This window comes from Coregonus clupeaformis, chromosome 25, assembly GCF_020615455.1.
Source record: "Coregonus clupeaformis isolate EN_2021a chromosome 25, ASM2061545v1, whole genome shotgun sequence".
In the NCBI taxonomy this organism is placed as follows: Eukaryota; Metazoa; Chordata; class Actinopteri; order Salmoniformes; family Salmonidae; genus Coregonus; species Coregonus clupeaformis.
The window spans coordinates 26,297,119-26,322,755 of NC_059216.1; the positions used below are offsets into that span (position 1 = coordinate 26,297,119).

General features: G+C 44.7%; 1 protein-coding gene across 1 annotated transcript in view; it reads left to right on the forward strand.

Annotated features, from left to right (window-relative positions):
• The window catches only part of LOC121538921 (protein Daple), a 74,475-nt gene that overhangs the window by 18,115 nt on the left and 30,723 nt on the right, over positions 1-25,637 (forward strand). Inside the window, exons 4-13 of the mRNA XM_045207540.1 lie at positions 7,755-7,824; positions 12,679-12,737; positions 16,911-16,994; positions 17,540-17,680; positions 17,856-18,052; positions 18,283-18,364; positions 18,843-19,001; positions 21,310-21,456; positions 22,986-23,130; positions 24,005-24,186. Of these exons, the coding sequence (XP_045063475.1) occupies positions 7,755-7,824; positions 12,679-12,737; positions 16,911-16,994; positions 17,540-17,680; positions 17,856-18,052; positions 18,283-18,364; positions 18,843-19,001; positions 21,310-21,456; positions 22,986-23,130; positions 24,005-24,186 (1,266 nt within the window). The remainder of the gene's footprint in view (positions 1-7,754; positions 7,825-12,678; positions 12,738-16,910; positions 16,995-17,539; positions 17,681-17,855; positions 18,053-18,282; positions 18,365-18,842; positions 19,002-21,309; positions 21,457-22,985; positions 23,131-24,004; positions 24,187-25,637) is intronic.

Sequence of the window (25,637 nt, forward strand, 5' to 3'; positions counted from 1 at the left end):
CCCTCTCTAGTCTAGATAGTTATGAGGCCCCTGGCTGATCTGAAATGTATGAAGAACCCCAGGTCTGACTAATGTGACGAACCTTCTCTAGTCTAGATCCAGCCAGTCCACATCCTGACTGACTGAGTTATTGACAGAGTTATTTCAGGCCACAGGCAGCCAGTGTGTTTGTGGGTGGGTCTTCTGTTTGTGGTATTGATCTCAGATGGCTAAAGGCGTCAGCATGCTTCAGTTTGGCTGGCGGCTAGCCGAACCGAACGAGTGTGCTCACACACTCCCTTGAAAGACCTTCGCTTGAAAAACGAGAAAAAAGCGGCAAGAGTGCTGTTTGGCCATTTTGAGACACTAGCCAGTGCTTTGAGACATACTTCCTCAAAGTAGTCCCAATTTATCTAAGATAACTCAAGAGTTCTGTCATTTAAACAATTAATATGTATTTATTTATTAACCCCCTTTTCTCCCCAATTTCGTAATATCCAATTGGTAGTTAGTCTTGTCCCATCGCTGCAACTCCCGTATGGACTCGGTCGAGGCGAAGGTCGAGAGCCATGTGTCCTCCGAAACACGACCCTGCCAAGCCGCACTGCTTCTTGACACACTGCTCGCTTAAACCCGGAAGCCAGCCGCCCCAATGTGTCGGAGAAAACACTGTACAACTGCCGACCGTGTCAGCGTGCATGCGCAGGAGTCGCTAGAGCGCGATGGGACAAGGACATCCCGACCGGCCAAACCCTCCCCTAACCCGGACGACGCTGGGTTTGTGCGTCTGTCACCCAATTGTGCGTCTGTCATTAATTAAGACGTTTTTGCCGTGGAGATCTTAGTCGTGCAAATTTCCATCTAACTAAGATGTTTGGTGCAGTATTTCTCAAAGAAAACGCATGAAAACGAGTAATCTCTCGTTGAATTACAAATACTTTATTGAAGAATCCCTACTGTTGACCAATCACCGACAAAGGTGCATAGACTCTGGCTACTGACTTGGGCTTGCCTTAAGAAAAAAATTTGTTCCCGAACAGCTGAAAAAAAAAGTCCAAAATGTCGTCATAATATATGCACAAACTGTTCCGAACTGTTTCGGCCTGGAAGCATGCGGACGCCTTAAGTGGGCGATGTCTGTCTGCATGGCTCCACAGTTTAATTGCCATATGGGCCAGTTCTGCCATGACGGTGATCTTTAACTGTATTTGATAGGCATCTGTTTTACTTTAGCACAACATTTGCTGCCAACCTGTCGTCTGTGGCACTGAGCCCAAACATTAGAGCAACATAATCAGGGGAATTGGAAGAAAGCCTTGAGCACATTAGTAAGGTCTCCCATACACCCCATGGAGGGGTGACTTGGCTTCCTCTGTTCATAGCTTCAGAGAGATCTGCACAGGGTTATGCTGCCACTAGGCTATAGAAACAGTGATACAGGGACTGACTGGTTTCCAGCAGCCAGGTTGCCTTAGGCTGTAGAGAGGGGTGTACTGTACACTGTAAAGGCACTAGGCTAACATCAGCTCCAGCCCTGCTTGTACCCCACAGGGGCTTGGTCATCAAGTCACCCTATCCCGGTCAACCCATGCCTTATCACGCCGACCCCCAGACCTCTACACTCCCCACTCATAGGGATTTGATCATGTCACCCTATCCCTGTCAATCCATTCTGGCCCCCAGACCATCACCGCACACTCAGCAGATGAGAATGGAACAGCTGGGGAGGGTTCCACAAGACTGCGTCCCCTCAATGGATGCTGGGGGAGGGGGTAGGGGACTTCAGGGGAGGTGTCATCGCACTCAGTCAATAAAGGAAAGGAGAGGAGAAGTGGGGGGCGGGGTTATCATGGCGACAGGAATGCCTCTTTCGAGGATGCTGTTGTATTCACACTGAATGGGGTGTTAGAAGGCCTAGTGGTGGGTGTATCGGCTCTGAGACACACACAGTGGGATTTATCAAGTGTGTGGTCTCGGACATTGCTTCAGTCTTATTCTTTGTGTGCAAAGTGTCTTTCTTTTCAACTGGGGTGTCCTTGCCCCAGTTCTTTTGGCAAGAGGCCTATATGCAGTCTGGGCTATGAAATATGGCCGATAGCCAAAAATAAACTTGCATTTTTATTTTTATGAATGACTTCTCATTCATTTGTTACAGAGAGAAGTCTTTGAAATGTGAACTGTGGTGAACCTCCCAGTCAGCCTAGTGTTTGTTGCTGTCATGTGTCTCAGAGGCTGGGAAGACTTCACCAGTAGTCCATTCTACCCTATTTACTCACTCTGTCAACAAGCTTGATCATTTGTTTAATCAATTGTTGAATAAGTTCTATACTAGCTCTGTTGCTTTTTATTTTAGCTAATTTGTCTTTGCAACTAATTACTCTCTTTCCTCCATGCTCTTTCTCTGTCATCTCTGTTCTGTCTGTTTTATGGACAGTATATTTGTATCTGCTCAGGCAGTTATTCCCCATCCCTCATCTCTCAGCCTGTACGGTTTTATATAGTGTATGTGATACTCTGTGGTTAGTGAGTTACCTGTAGACTAGACGCCCAGGTGAGAAATAATTCAGCACGGTGTGATTAGAATTCTGAAGCTCTGATCTCAGCCACTGAAGCTCGGCTGATGGAATCATCAGTGGGGAGAGAAGCATTTTTCATTCATTGTTCTCAGTGTAATGTGACAAAAACAACCCAGGTAGCCAGTGTGTTCCCTGTGACTGAGGCAGGTCCTTATCTCTTTCCAGTGTAGCCTCGTAATATCCTCAGTTATTTTGCTGTTTGTTTAGGTAGTTAGGGTGGCAGGTGGGTGCAGGGTGTTGGCTTGGCACACTGCCAGACTGTTCCTAGTTGTGACACACTCGAGGGCCTCCAGCTAGCTAATTGTGTCCCCAGGCTATTGCAGAGTTCTGGTGCACAAGACTCCCAGGTAGCTGCTAGCAGACACCTAAAATGTGCATGTGGGGCCTCATCCCATAGGACAAGAGCTGCATACTTACTGTAGGGCTTCCCTAACACAGCAGCAAGCAGCAGCACTGTTTATAGGCTAGTGTTGTCTTCTCCTCAGGAAAACTGTTTTGGGTGTGGTCTCTCTTCCTCTGATAATACCTGCTCATTGACCTGCCCATTGTTTACATTGTACAACCAAAAAACTGTACATTGGAATAGAATGGGGGAAGGGAATTTCTTTATTTTAAGTGCAATACCTAAACGTCTCTTGGATGAGTTTGCCTCTGCTTTCTCCCAGTTACACAGTACATGTATGTATTGAAATGGGGCTTTGAAGCAGCCCTGGTAGAGTGGATTGAAGCAGGAGTCCTGCTGTTCCCATGGTCTGTCTGTGCTGAGGGGGAGAGGCTCAGTGATGGGAAGAGAGGGGCCCATTGGGGGCAGTGTGGCCTGGGGGAACGTTCTGATTGACGTTATCGTGTCGAGCCCAGCACTGGTGCGGAGTGGATCTACCCAGCCTGCCTCTGCTGTCTCCTTGATCTTGGCTGGTTGGGGAGGAGGCTGGAGCTCTCCTTCCCTCTCTCTCTCTCTCTGCTTTTGTCTCTGATAGATTCCCAATCGACCTTTTCACTTGTGCTTGCTTTCACTTGCTAACTCGTCTCACCACTAATGATGTACATTTAGAATTTTAAACACTTGGTCTACAGCCCCTCCCTCAGCTTTATGTGAAAAGGCTGATCGCTCACCAAACAACCATCAAGCCAAAGGTCCACAAAACCAAACAAAAACACGTTGCCTATGGATTTCCTAGATTGCAGAGCTCTGCATTGTTCTGCATAGCAACAGAGGAAGAGGAAATGGGGCCCTGGCATCAAAGGGACATTTCCAACATTTCTGGCCAGTGAGCTCTTTCTTTGACCCTCTGTCCCAACACATCTTCAAAGCCATTCCTCCTAACGATGGTTCCATAATGTTAGTGAGCTGTAGATGATGATCATGATGAAGTCCTTTGTTTCTCCTCCACACTTCCCTGTTTAAACAAGGTAGATTTTACAGTGGAAATGGCTGTTGTCAAGGGACACGCCTACCTACTGCACAATACACACCCGAAGGTATGAGTTCAGCCAAAAACAATGTTTTTGTACTTTATGTAGTTATCATTGTTGGGTGGGTAATGGAGAGAGGTGACTCCAGTACCTGAACATGACCTCACCTGTTCCTGCAGGCTGAAATCCATCTGCACTTATCAATAATGTAAACCAGACCTCTTTTTGTTAGTGTGTCCCAGCCAGTCAGCCTGTTGTTTTCCACTAACATGGCTGATACACCAGGGTCGTGTTCAGTTGGGCCCACCATAGCATATCATCACCTTTTATACAGTAAACTGAAAATGAGTGTTTTCTGATTGGACAAGTCCAGGTAGTTGCTCCCTCCCTGTTTGTCAGTTTATTTATTATTCTTGTTTTGATTGGTGCCTAATGAACATGACCCAGTACTGGAGAAACAACAATGCAAATATCTCTCTCTCCTATCTCCATCAATAAAGTATGTGGTTAGTTAGAGTCTTGAAGGAAACATCTGCCAGGCTGTTGTCATGTTTAATTTACACTGGTTTGGTTTATCTTATGCTGATGGAGATGATTTGGACTAGCTGACAGCAGGAGTTGACCAGGCAAAGAGAGTATGCGTTCCAAATGACACCCTATTCTCTTTATAGTGCAATACTTTGGACCAGAGTCTAGTCAAAAGTAGTGCACTATAAAGGGAATAGGGTGCCATTTGGGTCGCAGACAGAGCGATAGCTAGGGAACTCTATTTAGCTATGCATCATAGCCAACACCTGCAGCTACTGTTAGTGTCCTCACTGGCCCGTCCTCCAGAGGGTAAACTGATAGGCAGCCTGTCTCAGAGCTGTCATTCTCCCTCAGGTTCCTCTCTATGATCACCTGCCTGCTGAAACATGATGCTTTGAGTCTGTAACACCCTGTAACACCTCTACAAAGTCCCAGTGCTAGCCACATGATAAAAAGCTTGTAATTGGACATTGTTTAATGATGTTGCTTCCCTAAATTGATCTGTTAAGTAGCCATTCAATTAAGAGGTGTTTTATAGAAAGGCCTGGGTGTGTGTGATGAATGGAATGTAAGCCAGTGTTGGAGTATTGATGAGGTGTAACAGAATAACAGACAAATGGGGCCCTTTAGTCAGACAGTCGTTATGTTTTATGGCCATAAGAGGCTCCAGTCCAGATGCACCATGCTTATCTACTATTGTTGCCCCCAAACCCAAGCATCTGTTAATAACAGAGAAGTAGTAAAGTCTTATTTAATCAACATCTTTATTGAGCAAGGTAGAGTTCCCAGTTACGAGAAGGGCAGAAAAACCGCCAAGGGCAACTATAGAAGTATCTATTTTGAGTGTGCTGTAAAAATTAATTAATGAACAGATGGAGGAATATATATTTTTTACGTCTTGGTCTGGTTTTAGAAAGTTCCACTCCACTGACACGTGTATTGTTTTTAACCGACTTTATCAGGGGAAGAGAGAGAGAAAGAGAGGGGGTCGAAACAGCATGTCCGAGACAAGATGGCACGACCGGTGAACAGGTCAGGGTTCCAATGCCGCAGGTAGAACAGCAGAAACTGGATCAGCAGCACGACCGGTGAACAGGTTAGGGTTCCATAGCTGCAGGTAGAACAGCAGAAACTGGATCAGCAGCACATCCGGTGAACAGGTCAGGGTTCCAATGCCGCAGGACTGGGGACATGGACAGCCAGGAGTCATCAAGCCAGGTAGTCCTGAGGCATGGCTCGGGTCATCCGGGATGGGGGAGAGGGAAAGAGAGAGTGGGAGATGGGAAAATTAGAGGGAGCGTACCTAAGATCACACAGGGCACCAGATAAGACAGGATAATTACACCAGATATGACAGACTGACTCTAGCCCCCCGGCACATAGACTTTTGCAGCATAGAAACTGGAGACTGAGTCGGGGAACACCGTGGCCCTGTCCAAAGTTACCCCCAGACAGGGCCAACCAGGCAAAATATAACCCCACCCACTTTGCCAAAGCACAGTCTCCACACCACTAAAGGGATATCAACAGACCACTAACTTACTACCCGGAGACAAGGCCGAGTATAGCCCACGTAGATCTCCCCCACTGCACGAGCCCGAGGACAGGAAGGACAAGCCAGTGACTCCGCCTCTGGTAAGAACATATATACTGGCACTGTTGAGCTGAGCAAACTACCACAGCAACTCAAAGCCATGCTGACCATAACTTCATTTAGAAATAATGTACAAATCTGGCAAATCGAGGAATAGAACAATTGTTTCATGTCTGGATCTATGTCATGTATTTGCACCGTGGAATTTAGGGACCACCATGGGAACTAAGGAAAAGCAAAACCTCTGGCCTTTTTATCCTTGTGACATTTTCACTGAGGTGCTGCTAGTGTAAGATGAGGATTCTAGCAGGCAGTTAGACACTGTTCTGCTGTTTCTTAACCGATCTTGTGCTCCGAGTTTCTAGTTCAGTGCATTTTAAACAGAGAAGTGGGAGGTGTTTTTGTGTTAGAGAGCTTTCTCAGGATGACATGGGTAACAAATGGAATGCTCAATGGTTTTTACCTGACAATAGAGCTGTAGCTAGGCCGGGGCCTCTGCCAAGGGTCTGCTGCAATAGCAGGGAGGGAGAGTGAAAGTGGTCATTACCCCACACCACCACCACCCAGCCCCTCTATACAGAAGGCCCCTCTCCTCTCTTGTACGGGCGGAAGGCCCTTTGATTCTCCCCCAGGCCTGTCTAATCTAATGCCTCCGGAGTCCAGTGAAACCTGTATTGGAAAGGAGGGAAAGATGTCATAGTAACTTCTGTGCCAATGCGCTCTCGCTCTTTCTCTCTCTTTCGCTCACGCTCTCTCTCACGATGAGGCTAACCTGACCCTAATCTTTCAGTTTTCCCTTTTTACATAACCTGCAGTATTACCTGAAGACTGTTCAGTTCAAACGGACTTCAGTTAAACTCTCAAGTTGTTAATTCTACCACAATGAGTTGTTTGACGCACGTGCCTGGTGTTTACAGCTATAACCATTACAGGTGACCTACCAGTGTCATGTTGTGTGGGTGTAATGTTTATGTGTAGGTAGGTGTGTGTGTGTGTTTGAATGAGGAGCTAAGGTCATTTGGACGTGTTGGGTCTTGTGATGTGTTATAGCTAGTTACCAAGGTGTCCATTGTTCTCAGGTCCATTCTCTCACACAGACAGACATAGCCATGTGATTGGGACATAAGAGAGAACAAACAATACGTACATGCATGCACATGTTGTGTGTATGTATGTGATTGTGTTCCTTCCTGATTCCCAACATGTACCGGTCTGTGAATGTTTGTTTATGAGTCTGACTTTGTGTGTGTGTTATTACAGCCCTGCCCATATTCTCTCTCACTAGGAGATTGTTACAGCGGGGCACTGCATTGATTACTGTATGAACTCCCCTCCTCCCCAAACATGCTGAAAATGGGCCTCCTTTCCATCAAGATTTCCTGTTTGTTTGTTAATACATGTTTCCCTTTCCCACCTTGCTGTGGGTCCCTGTTAAAGCTCTGTTAGCGACCTCACCCTTCATATTCATGCTGGTGGAAGCTTCCTGTTCTGTTCTAGCTGGAGGCTGTGGCTTTATTAGTTAGCCTAGTTAACCCCTGCACTGCCTTAAAAGTCAACAGATGCATGCAGACAGGCAGGAAGGCACACAGGACTTCTGCTGCTATGGTTTCTTTCCTCTGGTCCTGCTCTTACTTAACCCGGTATGTTCTCTTCTGTGTTTTCAGGAGAGTCTCCAGCAGCTCATCCTGATGACCCTGCCTAATGTGCTGACCATCGCTAAGGACCCCCTCTCAGGTACTGTGGTGCTCATTCTCTTGTTCACAAACTTACAACAAGCCTCAGGTAGCTACGCCTCTAAATCCAGTTGGCTAGCTGGCTAGTGCAAGATTAAGTTATGGGTCCCCATCATCTCTTGTTCACACTCACAACAAGTGCTTACAAATGCCTTTATATATTCCCTTGCAATCTCAGTCCAGATACTGTACTGTATGAGGGCCTGTTGGGGTGGGAAGGATGCACATGTTGTGGCCTTTTTCTGGGGTCAGTCAGGAAGTGGGAAAGGCAGGAAAAGTCCATTGGAGCCCTTCAGTCTGTAGGAGGCTAATCAGGCCATGGAGAGTGCTGAGTGTGTGGGCTCTCCGGCCTGGTGTCGACAACCTCGCCAGGATAGACCTTATATGGCTAGCTGTGCGTATGTGTGGCTATGGAGACCGTCAGACCTGATATAGTGGGTGTGGAGAGGTCAGATAGAGGCCTGTTGTCCGCAAGATACAGGTATAGCTGGGGGATAGTTCACCTAAGGCTACTATGGTATATTTAGCCTTGATGGGACCATCTAGTCTGATTAGTAACAACTAAACTTTTACCAGAAGGAATAATTGTTTTTGTTTCCTCATCGAATATAATCTCTGAACCCAGAACCATATATATACACACTATACACTACTCTGTAATGAGCGATTACATCTAGCTAGTGTGGTTCATGCCGCCTCTGTCCCTTATGACTTTTGCAACTCCACCTAGCTAGATGACTCCATAAAGCTAATACCCCACATCCCACACACAGTATGTAGTTCATGAATGTACTTGCAGTACAGTTCTGTACTGTATGCATGAATGAACAAAAGGAACACCAGACCAGTTATTTCTATGGCTTTTGTAACTGTGCTGGCGTGAGAGTAGAGTATCTCCAGGATAATAACGTCATGTTTAAAGTGTTCAGCTTCACCGCCAGACAGTTGTTCCTTCTCCTCCCGGCGGCTAGACCTTTCATGGGTTGGGCCACTACCCTGCCGCCAGCACGCTTGTTTTGCATGTTGGTTCCTGCAACTGTCTGTCAGACACATACATAACTTTTTATCAGGACCCATGTGGCTGATTTCTATTTTCCTGCCGGGAGCCAAGTTATCTAGATCTAGGCCTCTTGATTGGTCCCGTATGAAAACGTGTTTAGCAATCAAGAACAATAGTGGTCTAACATTGAGATTGGTGGGGTTGTTGGGAGGCTTTTGCTGTAAGCCAGCCTTGGTACAGTGCCTTGCAAAAGTATTCATCGCCCTTCGCATTTTTCCTATTTTGTTGCATTACAGTAATTTAAATTGATTTTTATTTGGATTTCATGTAATGGACATACACAAAATAGCCCAAATTGGTGAAGTGAAAAATTACTTGTTTCAAAAAATTCAGAAAAATAAATACCGGAAAAGTGGTTCGTGCATATGTATTCACCCCCTTTGCTATGAAGCCCCTAAATAAGATCTGGTGGAACCAATTACCTTCAGACGTCACATAATTAGTTAAATAAAGTCCACCTGTGTGCAATCTAAGTGTCACATTATCTCAGTATATATACACCTGTTCTGAATGGCCCCAGAGTCTGCAACACCACTAAGCAAGGGGCACCACCAAGCAAGCGGCACCATGACGACCAAGGAGCTCTCCAAACAGGTCAGGGACAAAGTTGTGGAGAAGTACAGATCAGGGTTGGGTTATAAACAAATATCAGAAACTTTGAACATCCCACGGAGCACTATTTAAATCCATTATTAAAAAATTGAAAGAATATGGCACCACAACAAACCTGCCAAGAGAAGGCCGCCCACCAAAACTCACGGACCAGGCAAGGAGGGCATTAATCAGAGAGGCAACAAAGAGACCAAAGATAACCCTGAAGGAGCTGCAAAGCTCCACAGCGGAGATTGGAGTATCTGTCCATAGGACCATTTTAAGCCGTACACTCCACAGAGCTGGGCTTCACGGAAGAGTGGCCAGAAAAAGAAAAAAATAAGCAAACACGTTTGGTGTTCGCCAAACGGTATGTGGGAGACTCCCCAAACATATGGAAGAAAGTACTCTGCTCAGATGAGACTAAAATTGAGCTTTTTGGCCATCAAGGAAAATGCTATGTCTGGCGCAAACCGAACACCTCTCATCACCCCGAGAACACCTTCCCCACAGTGAAGCATGGTGGTCGCAGCATCATGCAGTGGGGATGTTTTTCATCTGCAGGGACTGGGAAACTGGTCAGAATTTAGGAATGATGGATGGCGCTAAATACAGAAAAATTCTTGAGGGAAACCTGATTCAGTCTTCCGGAGGTTCACCTTCCAGCAGGACAATGACCCTAAGCATACTGCTAAAGCAGCACTCGAGTGGTTTTAAAGGGAACATTTAAATGTCTTGGGATGGCCTAGTCAAAGCCCAGACCTCAATCCAATTGAGAATCTGTGGTATGACTTAAAGATTGCTGTACACCAGCGGAACCCATCCAACTTGAAGGAGCTGGAGCAGTTTTGCGTTGAAAAATGCTTATAGAGACATACCCCAAGAGACGTGCAGCTGTAATTGCTGCAAAAGGTGGCTCTATAAAGTATTGACTTTGGGGGGGGGGAGTGAATAGTTAAGCACGCTCAAGTTTTCTGTTTTTTTGTCTTATTTCTTGTTTGTTTCACCACAAAATATATTTCGCATCTTCAAAGTGGTAGGCATGTTGTGTAAATCAAATGATACAAACCCCCCAAAAAATCAATTTTAATTCCAGGTTGTAAGCAACAAAATAGAAAAAAAGCCAAGGGGGGTGAATACCTTCCCAAGCCACTGTATGTGAACTGAATTTCAATAGTGGTTAATGGGGTGTGTGTTAATATTATTGTGTGTGGATGGATGCGTTATGTTATGTTTGTATGGAATGGCCTCAGGAAGTTAGCTTTTCCATGAGTTCCTATGTTCAGTTCAGGGTTACACCACTGCCTGCCCTTTTGTCTTCTTAGTTGGTCTCAATGGAATAAGGGCAGGGCTGGGTCGCAGGCAGGGTCTCCATGGCAACCCTGTTGCCCTTTCCCCAGAGTGTTGATCAAGCTTTTTGAAGTCCTTTCCAGGACCAAGGACACACACACACACACACACACACACACACACACACACACACACACACACACATACTAACACACAGCTGATCCCAGACAAACAAAAAGAAATGGTAAATACCTTTTTTAATAAACGCTTGCTACATCCACAAAAACACCCAAAGATAATCCTGAGCTGTGGCTGATTTTAAAGATTGACCCACTAACTGATGGCTCCTAACCAACAGCGATGGGAGAGTTCTTCCAGCCCACTGGTGTAAGAACTGGGGGGATGGGAGAGGTCCACAAAACTGTCATTTGGGATTTGCTGCCTGCCTGGCAGGTTGACGTATATTGGGATGAATCTTGTCCTGGAGGCAGAGCTGAGCGATTTCCACTAGATAGGCCAGCTGCCAAGTCGAAATTGGCAATACAGTGCCTGCGGAAAGTATTCACACCCCTTGACTTTTTCCACATTTTGTTGTGTTAAAGCCTGAATTGAAAATGGGTTAAATTGAGGTTTTGTGTCACGGGCCTACACACAATACCCCATAATGTCAAAGTGGAATTATGTTTTTTAAAATGTATTAAATGAAAAGCTGAAATGTCATAACTCAATAACTATTCAACCGTTTTTATGGCAAGCCTAAATAAGTTCAGGAGTAAAAATATGCTTAACAAGTCATATAATAAGTTGCATGGACTCACTCTGTGTGCAATAAAAGTGTTTAACATGATTTTTGAATGACTACCTCATCTCTGTACCCCATACACACACAATTATCTGTAAGGTCCCTCAGTCAAGCAGTGAATTTCAAACACAGATTCAACCACAAAGACCAGGGAGGTTTTCTAATTGAATGTTCCTGAGTGTCCTAGTTAGAGTTTTGACTTAAATCGGCTTTAAAATCCATGGCAAGACTTGAAAATGGCTGTTTAGCGATGATCAACCACCAACTTGACGGTGCTTGAAGAATTTTTAAAAGAATAATGTGCAAATATTGTACAATCCAGGTGTGCAAAGCTCTAAGAGACTTACCCAGAAAGACTCACAGCTGTAATCGATGCCAAATGTGATTCTAACATGTATTGACTCAGGGGTATGAATACTTATGTAAATTAGATATTTCTCTATTTCATTTTCAATACATTTGCAAACATTTCTCTAAACATGTTTTCACTTCGTCATTATGGGGTATTGTGCGTAGGTGGATGAGATAAAAATCGACTTAATCCATGTTGAATTCAGGGTGTAACACAACAAAATGTGGAATAATTCAAGGGGTATGAATACTTTCTAAAGACATTTACACGTCATTTAGCAGACACTCTTATCCAGAGCGACTTACAGTTAGAGTGCATACATTTTATTTTTTTATACTGGCCTCCCGTGGGAATCGAACCCACAACCCTGGCATTGAAACGCCATGCTCTACCAACTGAGCTACATCCCTGTCGGCTATTCCCTCCCCTACCCTGGACGACGCTGGGCCAATTGTGCGCCGCCCCATGGATCTACTGGTCGTGGCCGGCTACGACAGAGCCTGGATTCGAACCAGGATCTCTAGTGGCACAGCTAGCACTGCGATGCAGGGCCTTAGACCACTGTGCCACTCGGGAGATTGGCACTGTATATCGTAATAATTCATAAAAACAAAAATGTCTTAATTTCAAGATGTCCTCCAGAGATTTTTTTTTACACATCAAGGAGTAGGGCATTCAAGGAGTTGGTCTGATTGGAATCAATCGGCTAAAAGGAAAGGGTGTTTTAATCAGGTATGTCTTCATCTTTCATCTTCAACAGGCAAGGGTATGGAGGAGGTGAAGAGACTGCTGCTGTTGATCCTAGGCTGTGCTGTACAGGTAACATAGCCTTTTATAACATCTTCAACAGATCTTTCTTGCAAAATAGATTTGATCTCAATGATAATCTGAATGAATAAAGTTACAATTACAAAACATGAACAACCCCTCCTAATTGAGCCAACCAGGTAGGCCTACTGTAGAATTAATTCCCTTGTGAGTCTGTGTAGAGGCAGTTAGTCAGTTTACTGTACAATACAGGGATATGTGACTTTCTGCCTTGGCAAACATTTATACAGTGATTGTGTATATATGTATGTGTATAGATATATACTGTATATGTTTATTGTCACATACACCGGATAGGTGCAGTGAAATGTGTTGTTTTACAGGGTCAGCCATACAGCGCACCTGGAGCAAATTATCAAATCAAATTTTATTGGCCACATGTGCCGAATACAACAGGTGCAGACATTACAGTGAAATGCTTACTTATAGCCCTTAACCAACAGTGCATTTATTTTAAATAAAAAAGTAGAATAAAACAACAAACTTGAGAAAAAAAGAGCAGAAGTCAAATAAAATAACAGTAGGGAGGCTATATATACAGGGGGGTACCGGTGCAGAGTCAATGTGCGGGGGCACCGGCTAGTTCATGTAGTTGAAGTAATATGTACATGTGGGTAGAGTTAAAGTGACTATGCATAAATAATTAACAGAGTAGCAGCAGCGTAAAAAGATGGGGAATGGGGGGCAGTGCAAATAGTCCGGGTAGCCATGATTAGCTGTTCAGGAGTCTTATTGCTTGGGGGTAGAAGCTGTTGAGAAGTCTTTTGGACCTAGACTTGGCACTCCAGTACCGCTTGCCGTGTGGTAGCAGAGAGAACAGTCTATGACTAGGGTGGTTGGAGTCTTTGACAATTTTGAGGGCCTTCCTCTGACACCGCCTGGTATAGAGGTCCTGGATGGCAGGAAGCTTGGCCCCAGTGATGTACTGGGCCGTACGCACTACCCTCTGTAGTGCCTTGCGGTCGGAGGCCAAGCAGTTGCCATACCAGGGGCTGATGCAACCAGTCAGGATGCTCTCGATGGTGCAGCTGTAGAATTTTTTTGAGGATCTGAGGACCCATGCCAAATCTTTTCAGTCTCTTAAGGGGGAATAGGCTTTGTCGTGCCCTCTTCACGACTGTCTTGGTGTGTTTGGACCATGATAGTTTGTTGGTGATGTGGACACCAAGGAACTTGAAGCTCTCAAACCTGTTCCACTACAGCCTCGTCGATGAGAATGGGGGCGTGCTCAATCCTCTTTTTTTTTCTGTAGTCAACAATCATCTCCTTTATCTTGGTCACGTTGAGGGAGAGGTTGTTATCCTTGCACCACACGGCCAGCTCTCTGACCTCCTCCCTATAGGCTGTCTCATCGTTGTCGGTGATCAGGCTTACCACTGTTGTGTCGTCGGCAAACTTAATGATGGTGTTGGAGTCGTGCCTGGCCATGCAGTCATGGGTGAACAGGGAGTACAGGAGGGGACTGAGCACGCACCCCTGAGGGGCCCCCGTGTTGAGGATCAGTGGCAGATGTGTTGTTACCTACCCTTACCACCTGGGGGCGGCCCGTCAGGAAGTCCAGGATCCAGTTGCAGATGGAGGTGTTTAGTCCCAGGATCCTTAGCTTATTGTTGAGCTTTGAGGGCACTGTGGTGTTGAACGCTGAGCTGTAGTCAATGAATAGCATTCTCACGTAGGTGTTCCTCTTGTCCAGGTGGGAAAGGGCAGTGTGGAGTGCAATAGAGATTGCATCATCTGTGGATCTGTTGGGGCGGTATGCAAATGGGGGTGGGTCTAGGGTTTCTGGGATAATGGTGTTGATGTGAACCATGACCAGCCTTTCAAAGCACTTCATGGCTACAGACGTCAGTGCTACGGGTCGGTAGTCATTTAGGCAGGTTATCTTAGAGTCCTTAGGCACGGGGACTATGGTGGTCTGCTTGAAACATGTTGGTATTACATACTCAGTCAGGGACATGTTGAAAATGTCAGTGAAGACACTTGCCAGTTGGTCAGCACATGCTCGGAGTACACGTCCTGGTAATCCGTCTGTGAATGTTGACCTGCTTAAAAGTCTTACTCACATCGGCTACGGAGAGCGTGATCACATAGTCATCCGGAACAGCTGGTGCTCTCATGCATGCTTCAGTGTTGCTTGCCTCGAAGCGAGCATAGAAGTGGTTTAGCTCGTCTGGAAGTGTTGTGTCATTGGGCAGCTCGCGGCTGTGCTTCCCTTTGTAGTCTGTAATAGTTTTCAAGCCCTGCCACATCCGACGAGCGTCAGAGCCGGTGTAGTACGATTCAATCTTAGTCCTGTATTGACTCTTTGCCTGTTTGATGGTTCGTCGGAGGGCATAGCGGGATTTCTTATAAGCGTCCGGGTTAGAGTCCCGCTCCTTGAAAGCGGCAGCTCTACCCTTTTAGCTCAGTGCGGATGTTTCCTGTAATCCACGGCTTCTGGTTGGGGTATGTACGTACGGTCACTGTGGGGACGACATCATCGATGCACTTATTGATGAAGCCAGTGACTGATGTGGTGTACTCCTCAATGCTATCTGAAGAATCCCGGAACATGTTCCGGTCTGTGCTAGCAAAACAGTCCTGTAGCTTAGCATCTGCGTCATCTGACCACTTTTTTATTAACCGAGTCACTGGTGCTTCCTGCTTTAGTTTTTGCTTATTAGCAGGAATCAGGAGGATAGAGTTATGGTCAGATTTGCCAAATGGAGGGCGAGGGAGAGCTTTGTATGCGTCTCTGTGTGTGGAGTAAAGGTGGTCTAGAGTTTGTTTTCCTCTGGTTGCACATTTAACATGCTGGTTGAAATTAGGTAGAACGGATTTAAGTTTCCCTGCATTAAAGTCCCCGGCCACTAGGAGCGCTGCCTCTGGATGAGCGTTTTCCTGTTGACTTATGGCCTTATACAGCTCATTCAGTGCAATCTTAATGCCAGCATTGGTTTGTGGTGGTAAATAGACAACTATGAAAAATATAGATGAAAACTCTCTTGGTAAATAGTGTGGTCTACAGCTTATCATAAGATACTCTACCTCAGGCGAGCAAAACCTCGAGACTTCCTTAGTATTTGATTTTGTGCACCAGCTGTTGTTTACAAATATACACAGACCGCCACCCCTTGTCTTACCTGAGTCAGCCGTTCTATCCTGCCGATGTAGCGGATAGCCCGCTAGCTGTATGTTGTCCATGTCGTCGTTCAGCCACGACTCGGTGAAACATAATTGCCTTGCTCAACGGCACATCAACAGATTTTATTCACCTTGTCGTCTCAGGTATTTGAACCAGCGACCTTTCGGTTGGCCCAGCGCTCTAACCGCTAGTCTACCTGGCACCTGATCACACCAGGAAGTGAAGCTGCATTGGCATAACTTTACATGTTAGAACGCATCCCTGTATTAACTGAAACTGATAACAGTCGCCTTCAGTGCAACAGCAATGGCCTGTTATCTTATCAACATTTTATGAATCAATTCAAGATGGCCCTCAAATGTTTTATGAGATTAATTTCTCTTTTGAAATCGACATGTCCATTGTAGCACCAATATCACAGCGCATGTCAGAGGCTCAGAGAGATAAAGGGTTAAATAGTGCAGGGCCCACCCACCTGTACCTATACCAGAGGCTGTTCCATTCCCGTGGCTCTGATATCTCTCTCACTTCAGCTCTGTACACTATTGTTTTCATTCCCTCCAATCCCCTGGCCTCTCTCTCTCTTTTCTCTATGTTACACTGCACTGGTTTTTCTTGTTCTTGGGAAAAAGCGGGATAGAGAGAGAGATGAAGTGTTGACTAGTTGTTAACTTTTCCTCAGGTATTTTTCCGATACATAAAAAAATGTCAACGTCAAGCATAGATGGAATTCATTTTCTAAGTCGATGCATTATCTATACCTCTTATAATTGTTTTCTCTCCATTTAATTGAATGGTAATTACTCGAGTCTGTGCTGCCTCAAGTCCTCCACATTACCCCATACAGTATTTCTATAAGATTTAGAACCTTCTTCTTTTCATATGGCTTATTCATATTTATGACCATTCAAACACCCAGTCCTTTGTGTTCAATAGAGAATGTGAGAACCAAATCTTAATCAAAATGTCTTTCTGATAGTTTATAGTCGTGACCTATAGGTATCTGATAGAAGTGCCTGTCATTGCTACTTCCTCTGCAGTGTGAGAGGAAAGAAGAGATCATTGAGAAAATCAAACTGCTCGACATCGAGAAGCAGGCAGCCATCGTCTCCCACATTCAAGAGGTGAGTAGTGCAGGTGTAGGTGTGTTCACGTCAAAGCAGGCACACATGTTCATGCGCATCAGCCCTTCCTTTTTTGTAGTGAATTGTTTTCTCACGTTATCTTCAGGTACGCCTTGTGAATACTGCTGAAAATTTGGCATCTGGCTAAATCTGGCACATTTACAGAAACATTGATTTATGTGCACTATCCCTGTCAAATAAATCTAATAAAGTAAAGACATATTCAGGTCTTACTCCTAGGCCTACACTTTAACAGTATGACATTTCCATTGACATTTAGGCAATCCTGTTCATGCGTGTTCGTCAATTTGTTTATAGTGAATATTTTTCTCACATGTACTATGCATCTTCACATACAGACACATACAAGTCTTATTCCCAGGCCTACAGTACTATATTCCTTTTGACAATATTGTTATATTTCGCTGCACAGATTCAGAAATACAAGGGAGATGGCACTGTTATTACACATGTATTGGGTTTCAATGCAGAACTTATGGCATTCCTGTTTACATTGTTGTTATATTGTCTGTCTACCCCTTCAGGTGACCCATAACCAGGAGAATGTGTTGGACATGCAGTGGCTGGAGCTGCCAGACATGCCCCCTGAGGAGCTCGAACCCCTGTCCCGTAACATGGCCCTGCACCTCCGCAAACTCATAGATGAAAGAGATGAATGTGCAGAGGTTGGTATCGAACACAGAACTAGTCTGAAACACACCCAAATCAACTGTATTACCCACAATATGTTTAAAAAATGCATCTGTACATGATATGGACATTACTGTCATGCAGACTTGATTTGTGCCCTTTCTATGCACAGCCAATAGACTGACAGAGTTCTTCTCCGCCCTCCTCCAGGTGATCGTGGAGCTGACCCAGGAGAAGGACTACCTCCAGTCCCAGCAGCCTTCCAATCACCTGGGTTACCCCTGTCCTGAGAGGACTGCATTGGGCCTGGACGGACCCGTCTCACTGCTGTCCAAAGAGGACCGCCAGCACCTGGCTGTGGAGCTGGCCGACACTAAAGCCAAACTGAGACGCTCGCGACAGGAACTGTGAGTCAGAAAAGGGGAGAGGTTAGAGTCGGGGATAACAGTTCAGCATTTAGTATATTTTATTTTATTAAGACAAATAATTTCCTAAGATGTTAGCTTCAGAAACACTGCAAGCCCTCTATCAGAAAATATATTGACTCTAAATAAACTACACTTAACATGATTACAAAAATGTATACATGTCTGAATAAATGTATTTGCCAACCTAATGTGTGCTGTGTCTCTCCCAGGGAGGAGAAGACTGAGCATCTGATGGATACCAAACATGAGGTGGAGAGGCTGGACCTGGAGATGCAGAAACTCAAGCAAGAGGTGCGGATTTCCTCTTTTTCACTTCGGCTTCCCTGTCCCCCCCCTCACACTATCCTCCTGTTTCTCTCCCTCACTTTCTCCCCCTGTTTATCTCACTCACTTACGTAAACATACATTGAAACCCAACTTTCCCTTCTTTTCCAAGTCAGGAAAAAGTTTCCTCCTAGGCATTTCGAATCTTGACCACAAATGACATGTTAGAAAAGCTTTGAAATTCCGTCTTCAGAAGATTCACAGTAGTGAACATTTTAGCTGATGTTACATTCTCATTTCATTACCATTTTTGGATATTCACATGAAATCAGGAAATTCTAAAATGGAAAGATCTGTCATCTGTTATTTAGCCATAACCTCCAGTACATCTAGTTTGTTGTACAATTCACGCACCTCTGTTTGGTTGCTGCAAAGTAGCGGCAGTATACCATTTCTGCAATTATAACCTCCAGACCAGATCCATAGTGTGTCTTTTTATGCGCAGAACATGCAGCTGCTGGCGGAGGCACGGTCGGTGCGTGCCTACAGGGATGAGGTGGATGCTCTGAGGGAGAAGGCAGCCAAGGTGGACAGACTGGAGACAGAGCTGTCGCGCTGCAAGGAGAGGCTACACGACGTCCACTTCTACAAGACACGAGTCGAGGTGAGACACACTGAGCATTGAATTTAATTGATTAAACTCACCAACATCAATTTTATGAATGCTAGAATAAAATACAATGCTGTACATTAACAACACATGTAAAAGGAAAATACCTTTGTTTGCTCCACTATTCATGCACCTTGGTTTGAAATGGAGGTAGTGACAGCATTAATTTTTCTCATTATCAACACACATCCACATGTATAGCCTATCTCATCTGTCAAGACACATTAATATTGGTTGTGCATATTAAGACCCATATTCCTTAGCAGCACGTCTTTCATGTCTCTGGTTCAAATCAGTTCCACTTCATTGACTAGAACATTGACTAGAACCCCTGCTGTCTCTGTCACAGGAGAACAATGGCACCTCCTGATCAGCAGCATTTTTGAGTTTGTCCAGGCAGGGAGCTCCACAGCTGTCAATGGCAGGCCTTTGAACCACTATTTCCCACTGTCTCCGTCTCAGCCTCTGACTCATTTATATTTCACACTGTCTCCTTACTGAGAATATTGACTACATTGCAGTCAGACTGAACGGAATCGCTAATCTACAAATCACCTTGCTTTCCCAAATAACTACTCATTATGTGATCAAGATGAGAAAATCTGCACAGCGTCTCAGGCTGATCCCCTTGAACATGCTGTATGTATATGTCCCTCTGTTTTAGGGCTGTCCCCCACCCCCGCAAAACATCTGCGTCGACCAAGAGTAATCTTTTCTTTCGACCAATCGATTGGTCGAAAATTGTAAACTTGTATTTTTCCATATATAGACACACCCTATGTGTTTTTAATAAAATCAACTATATCTACTGAACTTGTCTGATGCTTTAAGTTCGCTGTTTGATTAAATCATTAAGACACACAAATGACTCAAGGGCGCCAGAGATCAAGAGCCTAACCAGAAGAAGAAGAAAAACGTCTTCTTCCGCTGCTGCTGGCCTTTGCAGATTCTGCCATTACGCTCCTGAAGTTGCTGGTAATAGGCTACACCAGCGGGCGGCATCCATTTCCATTTGGAGCTCCAATTAATTTTTTACAATTTCTACCGATCTGCTTGCCAATTATGATTTTCATATGCACATTTTCGTGGAACAGTTTCATTTAATTTATAATAGTGTCAAAATCATAGTCATGTGGTTAATCTAAATTCTAACTAAATCTAAATGATACAAATCTAAAATTAACTTCTATTGCCATTGCCAACAATGTAAAAATAGCCTACATAAAGCCAACAAATAAAAACATTGCAGCCTGCAGGTAGAAAATATCCTGATTTAAAAATAAATATCCTTTAAATCACATTGACTACGCATGGCCTGTCTGCAATGAACTTGAAACATTGTATCAGCTGAGTCTGGCCCAAAGCGCGCGCTAGCAAACCTCCAACGTTGTATAAAATATTCTGGGCCCTCAGTTTCCCGCGCCAGTGAGCTCAGGAGAGACACAGCTGTAGGCTATTTGTGCAAGGAATAAGAAGTAATTAGGTATTTTATGATGTTTCCACTGGATCAGAGCATTACAATTTTCCCATTCATGCCGAGTGGTTATCAATAGGGAGAGAGCTGGAAAATTGTTCAAATACATTGAGGAACTATTGTCATTCTCAACGGATAATAAAGACAGACTTTGTTTACTTGCTGTTTAAGGTGAAGAAAAAAATACTTTGAGAAGTTCCACAGCTCATTAGTGGTGGTGAGTTAAGACAATCAGAAATACTATCAGACACATTTATGGCCTACATTTGCGCGCAGGCCAGGTAGCCTAGGCCTACTTCTACATGCGTAATCAGGTGTGCGTCCTTATTCAACGTTGACAGGAGCGCTCCAAACATAAGACAATGAATAAATTGACAAAACTCGTAAATGGAATGAAATAAACTGAAACTTGTTTCTCACAAGTGTAGCATGGGTTGTGAGCGCTGCAAACAACGTGTCCGTGGTGAAATAAGTAATGGGGAATTGATAGACACTACCAATCAAAGGGCAAACAATTCACATAGTTTATGAAACCATGAATGCGCACGAAATGGCGGGAGAGAGCGCATTCAGGAGAGATACTGTAAGTGCCTTGTGCATCTTAGCCACACACCCTTTTTTCTTGGACCGTAGCATCCCCGCAGCCTCCTCAATGGATTAGTCCACTGAGACAGGTGTGAATCAGACAGGTGTCTCGTGTGCCAAAAAAATATAATCTCTGTCAATCAACAGCCTATACCAAACAATCGACAAGTCGACTAAATGGGGTCAACCCTACTCTGTTTCCATCTGACAGTTTGTCTGTGTTTCTTCTGTGTTTGTTTCCAGGAGCTGAGAGAGGACAACGTGACTCTGATGGATACCAAAGCCATGCTGGAGGAGCAGCTGGGAGCTGCCAGGGGGCGCTGTGACAAACTACACGAGTTGGAGAAGGAGAACCTGCAGCTGAGGTCCAAACTGCACGACATGGAGATGGTAAGAAGTGCAATAGGGATTGGTCCGTTTGTCTGCCCATCTGTGTGCGCTATATGTCAGTGTATGCTATATGTCAGTGTATGCTATATGTCAGTGTATGCTATATGTCAGTGCAGTGTGTGTATACAGTGCATTCGGAAAGTATTCAGACCCCTTAACTTTTTCCACATTTTGTTACGTTACAGCCTTATTCTAAAATGGTTTAAATAGTTTTTTCCCCTCATCAATCTATACACAATACCCCATAATGACAAAGCAGAAACAGGTTTTTAGACATTTCTGCAAATGTATTTAAAAAAAAATAACAGATCACATTTACATAAGTATTCAGACCCTTTACTCAGTACATTGTTGAAGCACTTTTGGCAGCGATTACAGCCTCGAGTCTTCTTGGGTATGACTCTACAAGCTTGGCACACCTGTATTTGGGGAGTTTCTCCCATTCTACTCTGAAGATCCTCTCAAGCTCTGTCAGGTTGGATGGGGAGCGTCGCTACACAGATATTTTCAGGTCTACCAGAGATGTTCGATCGGGTTCAAGACCGGGCTCTGGCTGGACCACTCAAGGACATTCAGAGACTTGTCCCGAAGCCACTCCTGCGTTGTCTTGGCTGTGTGCTTAGGGTCGTTGTTCTGTTGGAAGGTGAACCTTCGCCCCACTCTGAGGTCCTGAGCGCTCTGGAGCAGGTTTTCATCAAGGATCTCTCTGTACTTTGCTCCGTTCATCTGTCCCTCGATCCTGACTAGTTTCCCAGTCCCTGCCGCTGAAAAACATCCCCACAGTATGATGCTGCCAGCGCCATGCTTCACCGTAGGGTAGGTGCCAGGTTTCCTCCAGGTGTGACGCTTGGCATTCAGGCCAAAGAGTTCAATCTTGGTTTCATCAGACCAGAGAATCTTGTTTCTCATGGTCTGAGAGTCCTTTAGGTGCGAAAGAAAGAGTCTTGGTGGTTCTAAACTAATTCCATTTAAGAATGATGGAGGCCACTGTGTTCTTGGGGACCTTCAATGCTGCAGACATTTTTTGGTACCCTTCCCCAGATCTGTGCCTCGACACAATCCTGTCCCGGAGCTCTACAAACAATTCCTTCGACCTCATGGCTTGGTTTTTGCTCTGACATGCACTGTCAACTGTGGGACCATATATAGACAGGTGTGTGCCTTTCCAAATCATGTCAAATCAATTTCATTTACCACAGGTGGACTCCAATCAAGTTGTAGAAACATCTCAAGGATGATCAATGGAAACAGGATGCACCTAAGCAACATTTTGACTCTCATAGCAAATAGTCTGAATAATTATGTAAATAAGGTGTTTCAGTTTATTATAATTTTTTTATTTTTTCCCCAAACATTATGGGGTATTGTGTGTAGATTGATTAGGGGGAAAAATTAATTTGATCAATTGTAGAATAAGGCTGTAACGTAACAATGTGGAAAAAGTCAAGGTGTCTGAATACTTTTTCGAATGCGCTGTAACTGTGTATATGTTGGTGTGTGCGTCTGACTCACCCTGCTGTCCCTCTCAGGACCGGGACACAGATAAGAAGCGCCTGGAGGAGTTGATAGAAGAGAACATGCTGCTGGAGATCTCTCAGAAACAGAGCATGAACGAGTCTGCCCACCTTGGCTGGGAGCTGGAGCAGCTTGCCAAGAACAACGACAACATTGACAGTAAAATCACACACAACACACATATGCATACACACACACACACACTAAACATGTGTAGGTTTTTCCCCAGCTACATCACTTTGAGTTGTGGTCCTGTATGGTTCAGTTCGTAGGTTCATTTCCCGGGGCCACCCATACGTAAAATGTATGCACGCATGTAGTCCCTGTAGTGTCTGCTAAATGGTATATATTATATTATATTATTCTGCTGACAGCCAACACGTATAAATCCTCTTCCATTAGTGGCTGATGGAGAATTTGGACGGAAAATGCTGAAAAGTCAAAATCTCATTGACTCCTGCCAGAGCTTGTGGTGCAACCTAAATAAGAAATTCATTTCAAACACTATGCTGTTGATACTTGAATTAGAGAGAAGAGTTCTGTGTCATATTTTCTGTTTGATTCGAGAGGGTGAACAGTGCAATAGATTGGCGCTACAGGTCTTTGCATTGGTGTGTGTGTGAGGGATTATATTTTGGCCTCTGTGTTGAAGTTAATGTTTCACTCTGTAATGTCAGAAAGGTAATATAGTGACTCAGCAGCTGGCTCAGCTGTTTCCCTCAACCTCACATTTATCACAGTGAAGCACCTGATCCTCTAACTGTCAACACATGTATTATATAAATCTACACACAATACTTATAATATACAAATCTACAGTGTGTGCTATGATGTGGCTGACTCAAACTTTACATGCACATTCACACTCAAAACGAAAATGTATATTATGCAAGCAGCCAAAGCTGCTCTCTCAAAATCACTTCCAGCCACTATTCTAAATAAATAAACACATACTTATGATCCCAGTCTCGTACTGTACAAGTACACAAATGCATTGGATAAATCAAGCTCCCTCTCTTCCCCCCCTGTGCAGCGCGCAAGTCGTTTGTGTTTGAGCTGAACGAGTCTGCGTCAAGCAGTCTGCTGAAGCTGGAGAAAGAGAACCAGGGTCTGCAGAGCACTATCCAGGAGCTCAGAGAGGCTTCCCTAAGTCTGCAGGAGGGCCGGCTACATACCCTGGAGCTGGAGAGTGACAACCAGGGCCTCCGCAAGAAGGTACTGTACAGACACGCACACACACTGATTGCACACATACACACAGATAATGTAGACAGACGTGCTCACACACACACACACAGACAGACTTGCATACATGCACGATCACCCACTCTGATGCACGTACGCACAGGGTTGGACACACACACTTTGAATACAGAAAGGAAGCATGCAGAAGGTACTGTATGCTGGTCCCACATACTTTATAGATTGACAGTCTGTGTGTTGTGGGATACTATATGCTGGTCCCACATGCCCTATATAGTTAGTCTGCAGTATGCATTGCAGTATGTTTTGTGATGCAGTTAAATTAAAGCATGCGGGTGGGAGCAGAGCACCGTATACCAAATGCAATCTTTCTTTCTCTAGTATTCGGCATTGGCCCAGCACCGGTGTGGATGTTTTTAATGTACTGTGCATTAGGAAAGTATTCAGACCCCTTGACTTTTTCCACATTTTGTTACGTTACAGCCTTATTCTAAAATTGATTAATTCGTTTTTTCCCCTCATAATTCGTTTTTTACCCACACAATACCCCATAATGACAAAGTGAAAAAAGGTTTTTAGAAATGTTTGCAAATATATTAAAAATAAAAAACTGATAATACATTTACATAAGTATTCAGACCCTTTACTCTGTACTTTTGGCAGCGATTACAGCCTCGAGTCTTCTTGGGTATGACTCTACAAGCTTGGCACACCTGTATTTGGGGAGTTTCTCCCATTCTACTCTGAAGATCCTCTCAAGCTCTGTCAGGTTGGATGGGGAGCGTCGCTACACAGATATTTTTAGGTCTACCAGAGATGTTCGATCGGGTTCAAGACCGGGCTCTGGCTGGACCACTCAAGGACATTCAGAGACTTGTCCCGAAGCCACTCCTGCGTTGTCTTGGCTGTGTGCTTAGGGTCGTTGTTCTGTTGGAAGGTGAACCTTCGCCCCACTCTGAGGTCCTGAACGCACTGGAGCAGGTTTTCATCAAGGATCTCTCTGTACTTTGGTCCGTTCATCTGTCCCTCGATCCTGACTAGTCTCCCAGTCCCTGCCGCTGAAAAAAATCCCCACAGCATGATGCTGCCACCACCATGCTTAACCATAGGGATGGTGCCATGTTTCCTCCAGACGTGTGACGCTTGGCATTCAGGCCAAAGAGTTCAATCTTGGTTTCATCAGACCGGAGAATCTTGTTTCTCATGGTCTGAGAGTCCTTTAGGTGCCTTTTGGCAAACTCCAAGTGGGCTTTCGTGTGCCTTTTACTACCGTAAAGGCCTGATTGGTGGAGTGCTACAGAGATGGTTTTCCTTCTGGAAGGTTCTCACATCTCCACAGAGGAACTCTGGAGCTCTGTCAGTGACCATCAGGTTCTTGGTCACCTCCCTTTCCAAATCATGTCCAATCAATTGAATTTACCACAGGTGGACTCCAATCATGTTGTGGAAACATCTCAAGGATG